This window comes from Aquarana catesbeiana, linkage group LG08 (assembly GCF_042186555.1).
Source record: "Aquarana catesbeiana isolate 2022-GZ linkage group LG08, ASM4218655v1, whole genome shotgun sequence".
NCBI classification, from domain to species: Eukaryota; Metazoa; Chordata; class Amphibia; order Anura; family Ranidae; genus Aquarana; species Aquarana catesbeiana.
The window spans coordinates 25,678,278-25,691,611 of NC_133331.1; the positions used below are offsets into that span (position 1 = coordinate 25,678,278).

At 42.1% G+C, this 13,334-nt stretch overlaps 1 protein-coding gene across 1 annotated transcript in view; it reads left to right on the forward strand.

The window, feature by feature from the left end:
- Window positions 1-650: 650 nt before the first annotated feature.
- The window catches only part of LOC141105647 (alpha-2-macroglobulin-like), a 232,651-nt gene continuing 219,967 nt past the window's right edge, over window positions 651-13,334 (forward strand). The window contains exons 1-2 of the mRNA XM_073595623.1: window positions 651-807; window positions 10,396-10,579. Coding sequence (XP_073451724.1) covers window positions 740-807; window positions 10,396-10,579 — 252 coding nt within the window. The 5' untranslated portion in view covers window positions 651-739. The remainder of the gene's footprint in view (window positions 808-10,395; window positions 10,580-13,334) is intronic.

A 13,334-nucleotide genomic window follows, 5' to 3' on the forward strand; every position in this document is an offset into this window, starting at 1 on the left:
AAAAGAACTGTTGTTTCAGTTTGCAAAAAACAATTATGCAACAATTTGTCATGGGAAAAAACAGTGTACAATCAACCCCTAAAATTCATGGTGGGGGGGGGTGTTACGTTTCTAGAGCACCCGCGAATTATGAAAAACCGCAAATTTTGGATGTGGTCAAAAAAATGCCTATAAATGCCTATTTTTATAGTTTAAACCCTAAATATGGCCCCCAAAATTAGTAAACTATATTGTTCTTAATAATTTAGCATTAAAACGCATGAAAAATCATATATTGCCACGAGAAAAACCATAAAAAATTGTGGAGGATATTTGCGGTTTTTGCGAAATTGCGCGGGGGGGTTCCACAAACAATTATTAGTTAGATTCTAAGGAAAAATTGTTGAACCATTGAGGACATGAACTCTGAATTGCGATTTTGCGGGGGTTGGCTGAATTTTATATTAAAATCGGAAATGCTTGACCATCCCTGTAAGCTTACAGAGGTCTTCAGAACTGTGGGTAGATGTTTGCCTGTTACAAACACACTATCTAAAGTAATTATTTGCAAATCCTCTTAATCCTGCAACTCATCTGCTGACCAGTTACTGCCTAAGGCATGTTTGTTGTTTTGAGGTCAGCAGCCTTGCTGTGAAGTCCATGTCCTGCCGCGTAGGAGGGGGTGTGTAGAGGCAGCAAAAAATACAAAAGCAGCCGCAAAGTTTTCAGGCAGTCTAACGAAGTCCTGCAGCCCTGCACAATGGTGTCCTGGGTGCTGTGTGCGGGTCTAGTCCTTCTTCACATCTCCTGCTCTGTGGAAGCCAAACTGTAAGTAACTTCATTTTGCTTTAGTAAATGTGTGCAGCGGTGGCTGGTGCTCCATTTTTTTTTGGGGGGGTGCAAACAATCCCCCGACCAACCCCCTCCCCGTCACTCGCCTGCAATAGTGCCGATAGATAGATAGATAGATAAATAGATAGATAGATAGATAGATAGATAGATAGATAGATAGATAGATAGATAGATAGATAGATAGATGGCTCTGGCTGGAGGTTGATTCTCAGGCAGAGTTGAAGCAGGGCGCCCTCCACCTTCAGTCCAATGACTCCGATCACAGGATGCTGCAGTAAAGGGACAGACAGGGGTGCAGATCACACAGTACCTGGCTTTTCTTCTCCATCCATGGAGCCACAGGTCAGGGGCACTTCCGACTTCCTACTGCCACAGAGAAACCGGAAGGCACCCCTGGGGAAAGCACCACCCATGTGCGAATAGAAAACCCCACAGCAAGGGGAAGCCTGCAAGACGGAAGTGTTCCAGCGCAGTGCTTTGCAGCGCAAGCACTCACAAAACCCTGCAAATGGGTCATCTCACATGGAATCACATGATTGCATAGACATCATGCTCCCCCATAGTGTATTGTGTTCTTCACCCGTACACAGTGCACTTGTACACTTAAAGGACTTTTTTTTTGTTTTTTTTAAGGACCTTTTAAAAAAAATTGTTTTTTTTAAAGGACCTTTTAAAAAATGTTATTTATTTATTTATTTTTTTTTTAGTGACTAGTACTGGTTGGGGGGTGATGCCCGTGTGCACCCTATGGACAGGCCGCCATTGAATGTGTGATTGCTGAGTTGAACATTCCTTGGTGGTGTTTAATAGATTATCAGTTGTTGACCTCTTAAAGCTGTTACACATTTTTAAATTATACACTATATTACCAAAAGTATTGGGACACCTGCCTTTACACACACACCCGAACTTTAATAGCATCCCAGTCTAATGCCCCATACACATGGTTGGACATTGATTGGACATTCCGCCAACAAAATCCTAGGATTTTTTCCAACGGATGTTGGCTCAGACTTGTCTTGCATACACACGGTCACACAAAGTTGTCGGAAAATCCGATCATTCTGAACGCGGTGACGTAAAACACGTACGTCGGGACTATAAACGGGGCAATAGCCAATAGCTTTCATCTCTTTATTTATTCTGAGCATGCGTGGCACTTTGTGCGTCGGATTTGTGTACACACGATCAGAATTTCCGACAACGGATTTTGTTGTCGGAAAATTTTATAGCAAGCTCTCAAACTTTGTGTGTCGGAAAATCCAATGGAAAATGTGTGATGGAGCCCGCACACGGTCGGAATTTCCGACAACAAGGTCCTATCACACATTTTCCATTGGAAAATCCGACCGTGTGTACAGGGCATTAGTCCGTAGGGTTCAATATTGAGTTGGCCCACCCTTTGCAGCTATAACAGCTTCAATTCTTCTGGGAAGGCTGTCCACAAGGTTTAGGTTTCTATGGGAATGTTTGACCATTCTTCCAGAAGCCCATTTGTGAGGTCAGGCACTGATGTTGGATGAGAGGCCTGGCTCGCAGTCTCCGCTCTAATTCATCCCACAGGTGTTCTATCAGGTTGAGGTCAGGACTCTGTGAAGGCCAGTCAAGTTCCTCCACCCCAAACGCGCTCATCCATGTCTTTATAGACCTTGCTTTGTGCACTGGTCCAAATCATTTGGTGGAGGGGGGATTATGGTGTGGGGTTGTTTTTCATGGGTTGGGCTTGGCCCCTTAGTTCCAGTGAAGTGAACTCTTAAGGCGTCAGCATACCAAGACATTTTGGACAATTTCTTGCTCCCAACTTTGTCTAAACAGTTTGGGGATGGCCCCTTCCTGTTCCAACGTGACTGTGCACCAGTGCACAAAGCAAGGTGTCCAAAGTCACACTTTATGTGTCCAAAGTCCCATGACAAGTCACACTAGTGGAAACATAGACTAAGTGAAGCCAAAAACACCCGGGTTGTGTTCAAGCAGAATTCGGACAACATGGGTAAAGTCAATGAAAGCTAAATGTTCCAAATCAGTTTTGGACATTTGATATACTAATAGGCAAGTGATTGTAAAACAAATGGCATGGTGGACGGAGCGCTGCCCTAGCAGATATATACCAAAGCCAAAATAAAAACGTCTTCAATATTGTTTGGTGGGGAGCACCGATTTTAGTACTGCTAAAGTACTAAAAATAAAACATTAAAAATGCAAAATCTATTAAATCACGTGCCATGGGGGTGCCCTGTGTCATGTCCCTGCCTGTGAAGTGACACATCTGTATGATATATACATCCTACTACAGCAAATCTGACATTTAGCCCCCTGTTCACGCTGAATGCGACTTTGAAATCATGCTACTTCACTTGAAGGTCAGGTCAGTGCGATTTCAAGTGTAACTTGCCTGACATCTGTGCGACTTCATGCAGATGTGTATGCAAGTCGCACCTGAAATTGCAAAAAACATTGTGCAGGAACCTTTCTTTTTAAATCGGCATGCCACCGCAAAGTCAGGGTCGCAACAATTTGAACAGTTCCATCGCCGACAATAGGGTAGGGACCTTGTCATGCCATTTGGAACTGTCAGATCACATGACAAGTCAGTGCGGTATGAATGGGGCTTACAAAGAAAAAAAGTGTATTTAAATTGCTGGCAAAATGACAATATCTGGCAGCTCTGGGGGGACCTCATTCATCTATACCAGACCTTTACCCTAGATGAGAGTAGACATCTGCAATTTGTCTGAGTACAAATTTGCTTTTTAACGAATTTCGACAAACTTGTTAATTTGGAAATATCAGAATTAACGAAAACCCATTTAACAATTTTTTCAGAATATTCGTAAATTCGAATATTCGTAAAGTCGTAAATTTAGAAAATTAGAAATCTAGAAAATTCGGAAATTCGAAATTTGAAAATCCGAAAACCCAAAAATTCTAAAATCTGAAATAATAACTTAACTATTACTAACTATTAAATTTTAGGTATTGGAAATTCCTTTCAAATTTGGGTGTTAGTGAACGTAACGAATACGAATTTATGCTAAGTTACGAATTATCTGAAAGTTCGTTAGTTATCAGTTAGTTATTATTCATTAGTTAGTTATTCTTTTGAATTTTTCTGATTTTCTTTCTTGTTTTAGGATTTTTGAATTTTCGAATTGACCAATTTTCAAATTTACAAATTGCACTCATAACAAATGACCCGAAAAATGAAAAAAAAATAATAATTAAACGAAAACAAACAATTTTTTTTTTATAAATGTTAAGAGGGGACACCATCCAAAAAAAAAGAAAAAAAAAGCTCAGTGGGGGTTCCCCCATAATTTATATCATGCCCTTTACACATTCAGTTTTTGACAAGTCATTGAATTAAACCAAACCTCCGAACCCCATGATGAACATCCATCATTAATAATGCCATTCAGCAATGTAGATCCATGTCAATCATGAAGCCCAACACCTGCTAACCCATCAAAAAGAAACCTGCCATTGGCTCACACCTTGTTACCACAAGGTGTCAGCCAGAGCGCTCTTTTCCTCCCCCCTGCAGCCAGTGCTGGCTGACACAGGGGAGATCACATGACCAGAAAGTAGTGGCCTAAAAATAGATAAGTAGAATTCAGAATAAAGTGTTAGGAGGGGGAGGGAGCATTTTTAAGATTAGCCAGCTTTATCCTAGAATTCCACTTTAACTACTTGCCGCCCAGCCGCTGTCATTATACTACGGCAGGTTGGCTCCCCTGCGCGATTCGCCATAGCTGTACGTCGGTCCCTTTAACAGCTATAGCAGGCACGCTTCTCCCTGGCAAGGTGGCTCTTCATGTTGAGGGTATGTGGCTTGGTAAAATTCAAGAGGGAGGAGGCACACACTCGCCCCCCTTTCCTGGCTAGCTAGCCTGCATGGATAAGGGTCTGGTATAGATATTTTTGGGGAGATCACACACTTTTTTATTTTTTATTTTTTTTTGCATGGGGTTCCTCCTTAAAGCCATACCAGACATGAGGGGTCCATTCTAAAACCTTGGGGGAACCTCAGGTCATTTTATTTGTGTTTTTTGTTTTCTTTGTTTGGTGTCCATCTGAACATTCATATAAGGCCTGGCCTGCATAGAGACCAATCAGCTTCCAGATTTTTTAGCCAAAAGGTTGTATACATAGAACTGTATACATAGAAGTTTTAGCTTGAGTACAGTTCAAGGTAAAATGTTTACTCTAAAAATATCACCCAGAAAGGTACTCCAGAATCTAAATGCACCCCTCCCACCACTGTATATTGGGGGATAATCAAGCATCTGACCCTGGAGTATCAAGTTAATGATTATAATCTGTTACTTTTTACTCAGCAGTGTCAATATTTGCTGTAGTGTGATGAAGATATGGAAAAAAACTGTGCTATTGGGAAATTAGAAATAAAAAAATCAAGCACCAATTCTCCTGTATGACATAGTTACAGTTCAGAAATAGTATATAAAAATAAAATTGTGCTAATTATTCACATGAAAATGAAATTAAAAAACCAAGACTCCATAAATCAGTCCAGCATTGATTACAATAGTAAATCTTGAATATTGTTGTTAGACTCTACCATCCACCACCTTGTGCAACAGTGCTGCCACCAACAGCTGAATTAACTGCTTACCAGGTCCAGTAGATCCCTCATTACAAGGGATCGCTCTGCACCTTTGGCTTAAAACCCAGTCTGGGCCTTTCTCCTGGTTACACGGCTTCCCTGTGCCCATTGCATCACTTAATAGGATGGATAAGCGGTACACCGAAAAGACAAAAGGCTTCACATGGTGTAAAATCCTTTAAACGTTTATTGAGATAAAAAGTATTGCACTTACAGCAATGATAAAAGAATAGCGCCTTGAGTTTGGTGTGCCGGCTGGCGCACAACCAAACATACCCAACCTTCCGGGGAACGAAGGTAATGGGGACGTCAGCACATCGCTATGTGTTTGGTCACAGACGATGTCGTCCAGGGGCCTACGCGTTTCGACAGTTCATGCAAAATTATCCAGAGACAAACACGAAAATTTTTGTTGCAGGTTAACAGAACAAATGATTTTCGTTTAATCAGTGCAGTATTCGTCCGTAAAAAATTGAGTAACAAAGCGCATGAAAGAATACATACAATACATTACATCCTTGTTGGAAGTTTAATTTTCTGTCTTACGAGAATTTTTGTAACTCTAGTAATCTATTCATTTTCATAGGTACATAGTAGGTAAGGTTGAATAAAGACCAAAGTCCATCCAGTTCATCCTGTGTAGGTGCACATGTGTCAGTGTCCAGTACATCCTTTCTGAGGACTGGTGACCAGAACTGGACAGAGTACTCCAGATGTGGTCTAACCAGAGTTTTATAAAGTGGTAGGATTATCGTTTTATCTCTGGAGTATATCTCCTTTTTTATGCATGCTAATATTCTGCCAGCTTTGGTAGCTGCAGCTTGACATTGCATGCTATTTCTCAATCTGTCATCTACTAGGACCCCCAGATCTTTCTCCATTCTCCATTGTTCTCCCCTAGTGAGTAGTTTGCATTTATGTTTTTTGCACCCAAGTGCATTACTTTACATTTCTTCACATTAAACCTTATTTGTATTGTACCCATGTAGTGGCCCACTGCATTATATTGTTCAGGTCTTTCTGCAAAATGTCTATATCTTGATGTTTTGTGTCGTCCGCAAAAACTGAGATTGAGCTATTTATCCCATCCTCTATGTCATTTATAAATTCAATAGAATTGGTCCTAAGACAGAACCTTGGGGTACCCCACTTACCACTCCAGAATAGTCTGAGTACACGTTATTTATCATATTTTGGATATGAGACTAGCATGTAAAAAATAAACAAATGATCATTCGTCAGATATTCTTGTTGTGTGTGCGAGGCTTTAGGGCCTGTGTTCATGGGCTTTTGCTCATTTCAAGCAGATTTTGCATTCCTATACAAGTCTACAGGAATGCAAATCCCATGTGATGCAGGTCAAATGCGAGTCACAAGGATGTAAACTGCTGTCAATTAATTCTGAATGATCTCAGTAGTGTCCCTTTGCCTTCCATCACATTCCCTTAAAATTGCTTAACATGGGTTGCGGCACTTGGAACATGGACTGCTTTGGGTTACATCACTCTGACCACCATGGAGGGCTTTTCATGCACCAGAACTGCACACTTTGCTTACCATAAGCAACCCATTGTCCTGGTCCACTCTGCTCACTTCTAGCTACCCCTGCTGCCATATCTTAGGTTCAGGTGATGTCAGATGTTCTCTATTCTTGGTATAGGTGAGGTGTACATTATCAGTTCTGAGAACAGGTGAGCTTTATGGCCTGATGTCATGTGCACTGCTACACCAGTCTTTTTGACACCTTTACTGCTGCGCAGTAACTTGGTTTCAAGACTTTCCTTATTACTGACTCAGAACAAGTATGATGGTCGTTAAAGTCTTCGAAAAGTCAGACTCCCTACCTGCACACTTTTTCAGGTCTAAGACTCAGATTGTATTATGGCCTTCTCACATCATCATGCTGTGGTAATATGCGCATTACATCAGAGCACGTTAAAATAGGGGTGTAATGCATTTTGAATGGCACCCCAATGCACCTTCACAGCTTACAGCAATGTACTGAACTGTGTTGCTATGTGCTGTTGGAAGTTCTCCATGCACAATCTTTGGTGCAAAATGTGCTAGGCAGCCATTCAAATTAAGGTGCTGCCCTAACATGAGGCATGGTAATTTGCATTCATGCACCACAGAAGATGGTGCTGATGTGAATGGGCCCTTAAAGCTGGGGAGAGACGGTATGACAGCCAGATGACCAGCATTCAAATGAAGATCCCACAAGGGCAGACTCTCTTGGAAGACTTGCTGTCCTGTACCTTCGAACAGGTCAAAGCAATCTAAGAGCAGCAGTATGTGAGCTGAGAACTACTAAAAAACCCTGACTTTAGTTCAGTAGAGTCCCCAATGCATAGTTCCAAGCCACAATGTTCTGCCATTACCCTCAAACCTCTCACTACTTACAAAATCACACCACTGGCAGAACCAACTAGAAGGAAGGTGCCACAGAGCCATCTACTGTTTGGCTGTCAGAAATGAACAACTATGAATGCTGTGATATATAGCTGATTGTGGGGAGACATGGGAAAACTGCAGGCATCTCAACATTAGGGGTATCACTCTACTTTGTTTGGGTGTTTTTCAGGCAGTTCTAATCTCTGCTGAGCTCCCTACGAATGCTAGGTCTAAAATGGTGTACTGAGCCCTATGTAGTGTGGCATGGTGATACAACAGGGCTGTTTCTGTGTTCAGATTATTGTTTTTTATTTGTGGTTGTTCTCTTCCGGCCTACCACTGCTCAGAATGCTACCCATAGAACAAAATTTGTTGGATGTCTTCCTGCATCCAACACAATGTACAAAAAGCCTAGGTACTATGTTTCTCTAACTACCTTGTCTTTGATGACCATTTACCTTTTGCTATTCCGGACCAGCAAGATGTCACACCCTCGATAGAGAGGGAGATTCTGCAGTACTTTAGGCCAGTGAGTCAGCCACTTTATTATACAGAACTCCCAACAAGTTTTAAAGGCCAAGTCCACCTTTTTGACTATGTTTCATGTTAAACTCCTATTTAGGATGTGACATGAAACATGGTCACATTCTCCAGCCCCCCACCCTCAAACCAACCCTACCCACTTACCTGAATTGCAGTATGCTTCTTCCTGCATCGTTCTGTTATATTCAGCATGACTGTCCATGGCTTCACCCACAAAGCCACGTTGTCTGTCTGCGTCCACATCGGTGGGTGCCCACAACTGTGGTTGTGCAGTGAGAAGGTACTTCAAGACTAGGGATGAGCCGAACACCCCCCGGTTCGGTTAGCAGCAGAACAGGCAAAAAATTAGTTCGAACACGCGAACACCGTTAAAGTCTATGGGACACGAACATGAATAATCAAAAGTGCTCATTTTAAAGGCTTATATGCAAGTTATTGTCATAAAAAGTGTTTGGGGACCTGGGTCCTGCCCCAGGGGACATGTATCAATGCAAAAAGATTTTTTTAAAACGGCCATTTTTTCGGGAGCAGTGATGTTAATAATGCTTAAAGTGAAACAATAAAAGTGTAATATTCCTTTAAATTTCTTACCTGGGGGGTGTCTATAGTATGCTTGTAAAGGGGCGCATGTTTCCCGTGCTTAGAACAGTCTGACAGCAAAATGACATGTCAAATGAAAAAAAAGTCATTTAAAACTAATCGCGGCTATTAATGAATTGTCTGTCTGACAATACACATAAGAGTTCATTGATAAAAATGGCATGGGATTTCCCCACAGGGGAACCCCGCGCCAAAATTTTTTAAAAAATGGCCTGGGGTCCCCCTAAATTCCATACCAGACCCTTCAGGCTACCGGGCTACCTCAAAGCACCCTCCCAATGTTGAGGGCATGTGGCCTGGTATGGTTCAGGAGGGGGAGTCGCTCTCTCGCCCCCCCTCTTTTCCTGCGGCCTGCCAGGTTGCATGCTCAGATAAGGGTCTGGTATGGATTTTTGGGGGGACCCCACGCCATTTTTTTTTTAAACTTTGGCACGGGGTTCCTCTTAAAATTCATAGGCCTGGTATGGAATTTAGGGGGACCCCCATGCCATTTTTTTTTTAATTTTGGTTTGGGTTCCCCTGTGGTGAAATCCCACGCTGTTTTTATCAATGAACTTTTATGTGTATTGTCAGACCGACAATTCATTATAGCCTCGAGTAGTTTTAAATGACTTTTTTTCCTTTGAAATGTCATTTTGCTTTCACCTTGTTCTAAACATGGAAACATGCGCCCCTTTACATGCATACTATAGACACCCCCCAAGTACAAAATTTAAAGGAATATTACACTTTTATTGTTTCACTTTAAGCATTATTAAAATCACTACTCCCGAAAAAACGGCCATTTTTAAAACTTCTTTTTGCATTGATACACGTCCCCTCAGGGAGGACCCGGATCCCCAAACACTTTTTATGACAATACCATGCATATAAGCCTTTAAAATTAGCACTTTTGATTTCTCCCATAGACTTTTAAAGGGTGTTCCGCGGCTTTCGAATTTGCCGCGAACACCCCAAATTGTTCGCTGTTCGGCGGACTGGCGAACAGCCGATGTTCGAGTCGAACATCTGCATTCTGGATCAAGCAATGCCACACATTATGCTAACATACAGTCAAAACACATGTTTTCCTATGCTTTGCCACAAAGAAAACATCTGACTTGGCCTGAAGAGTAATAAAATAATAGATGGATTATAATCTGATTTTCATTAAAAAAAGGAAATTGCCCATACAATCAGATGATCACTGACATGATGACTATACCAAAAGAAACCATAGATAAGGGGGGGGGGGTTATCCTATCAAATTGAATAGTTGTTTCTTGAATAATTCAAGCTAGTATCTGCATGATTTTGGGAAGCTACACAAACACATTTGCAAACAGGGAATGCTATCAAGAAATAGCATGCTATAGAATTCTTTGTAAATCTACCCTTGTGGTTTCTAATATTCAATCTTCTCTCCTCAGGCACTATGCAGTCATCTTCCCCTCTGCAATTCGCTCTCAGCATTCTGAAACCATATGTATACACCTGGAGGGGGCAGAGGGAGAAAGCAGAGCACAGATCTCCTTAAATCTGGATGGAAAGAACACCACCCTTGTAGAGAAGACCTTTAAGCAGGACTCCATCTTCAACTGTGTTGCAATCCAGGTAACAAAAGTTCACATAATATGCTTAAACACATTTTTTACCAAAAAACAAAACAAAACACATAGTTCATCATTACCAAAAAAACCCCCCACATATTTCATCTTTACAAAAAATAAAAAATAAAACACATACACTATATTTTCAAAAGTATTGTGACGCCTGCCTTTACACGCACATGAACTTTAATGGCATCCCAGTCTTAGTCCGTAGAGTTCAATATTGAGTTGGTCCACCCATTGCAGCTAAAACAGCTTCAACTCTTCTGGAAAGTCTGTCCACAAGGTTTAGGAGTGTGTCTATGGGAATGTTTGACCATTCTTCCAGAAGCACATTTGTGAGGTCAGGCACTGATGTGTCAAGAAGGCCTGGCTTGCAGTCTCCACTCTAATTCATCCCAAAGGTGTTCTATTGGCTTGAGGTCAGGACTCTGTGCAGGCCAGTCAAGTTCCTCCACCCCAAACTCGATCATCCATGTCTTTACAGACCTTGCACTGGTCCAATCATTTGGTGGATGAGGGTTATGGTGTGGGGTTGTTTTTCAGCGGTTGGGCTTGGCCCCTTAGTTCCAGTGAAGGGAACTCTTAAGGCCTCAGCATACCAAGACATTTTGGACAATTTCATGCTCCCAACTTTGTGGGAACAGTTTGGGGTTGGCCCCTTCCTGCTCCAATATGACGGACATGACCAGTGCACAAAGCAAGGTCCATAAAGACATGGATGAGTGAGTTTGGGGTGGAGGAAATTGACTGGCCTGCAGAGAGTGCTGACCTCAACCGGATGGAACGTTTTTGGGATGAATTAGAGCAATGACTGCAAGGTCTTCTCGTCCAACATCAATGCCTGACCTCACAATTGTGCTTCTGGAAGAATGCTCAAACATTCCCATAGACACAATCCTAAACCTTGTGAACAGCCTTCCCAGAAGAGTTGAAGCTATTATAGCTGCAAAGGGTGGGCCACCTCAATACTAAGCCCTATGGACTAAGAATGGGAAGTCATAACAGTTCATGTGCATGTAAAGGCAAGCACCCCAATACTTTTGATAATATAGCACAGTTCATCTTTACTAAAAACTGCCTACATCTGTAGATAAAAAACAAGCTGCACAGCTTTGATCAATATTGAATAATTCCCTTGCAATAGGTGTGGGCCATTTACAGTACATACCTCTGGAAGCCTGCCATTGCTAAAGACATTGCTAAGAGAAGCCTAGCTGTTACTTTTCACCTTCACCGTGACAGGACTTAGCTCTTTTTCTGATTCAAACCCCTCACATGCGCTCTCTCTCTCCTGATGCAGTTCTGAGCTCAGCGTTTGAGAGCTCAGTTCTGTGATGGTAAAGGTCAACAGTAACAGCTGGGCATCTCTTAACAATGTCCAACCTATAGATTTTCCAGTCAGGCTTCATTAGGTGTGTAAATGGTCTACACTTATAGCAATGGTATCATTCAACATTGGTCAAAGCTGCAAAGCTTATTATTATCCACAGATGTTCCTTATCTGCATAGGTAGTTTTTTGGTAAAGGTGAACTAATCCTTTAAAGCTCATCTCTGGACAATGAAAAAAAAAACCCTGTGATCCCTTCTTCCATTACATTCAACAGTTTTAATTTTTTTATTGACCTTTAAAACTCCGTTTTACACTTCTAACTCTGCTGTCACATGTCCCTCATTTGCAACTGTTCTGGATATGCAGAACATTGATTTGGCACTACAGTGTGGTTCCCTCATCATGGCATCATCATGCCACTGTAGTCTTCTTCTAGATCCTATGAGGATCCCTGGCAATGGACAGCCAATGAGAAGAGACTACCTCACCCAGACAGTGACACGAGATCCCACAGTACCACCCTCCCGCTCTGCACTCCAGATTGCATAAGACTCAGGACTGGCATAATATCTGAAAGCAGAAAGGGACTTTTAGATTAAGAATTTTTACAATATGGTGATTAGTTGAGGGGGGGATTGGTGTCCGAAGATAATCTTAAAGCCAAAATCAAAGCCACTACTCCTTTGTGAGGCTTGTTTAGAATAGCAAAGGGTTAGAACAGGGGTGCTCAACCTTTTGAGGAGGGAGGGCCACTTAAGTGATTTGGTAACCAGTCATAGGCCACAATGAAATGAATGGAAATGGTTCCGAATTTTGAATTTTTTATTTTGAATAGCATAATGAAAATGTTCCTCCTGCAGCCACTGAATGCCAGCGGGAGGGAGAAGTGGAGAAGCCGGCTTTCAGCAGTTGCCGGAGGAAAATGGAGAAAATCGGTTCCTGTATATGCCGCTCCCATCACCCCTCCTGTCCAAGTGTAATACAGAATATGACAGGGAAGCCGCACAGGCCCCCTAGAGCATGGGGTGGGGTCACCATTGCAACCCTTAATACTACACCAGTGGTTGGGGGCAGTAAAAATACTTACCGCTCCCCAAAGCACAAATTTTAACCAACCCCTACTGTCTTGAGCCCCCTATAAGACAGCTTTCACACTGATCTGCTGCGGTTTACCTGCATTGTATGTGTTGTTTAATACACTGACCTATTTTTCCTCTTCCAGCTTCTGCTGGCATCGCTCTCTAGGCTGCTAGAAAGGACCTAGGCGAAGTGCACTTGGTATTACTCCGCCTGGGATAGGAGCTGGTGCTACAGAGGACGCTCGATCACTCTGGTGCTCTGGGATGGGCAGGTCAGCAAGCCCAGATTGCGATCAATGGGTTGATTGTAAAGTTTTTTTCTTACTTATAAAAAAAATAAACATGT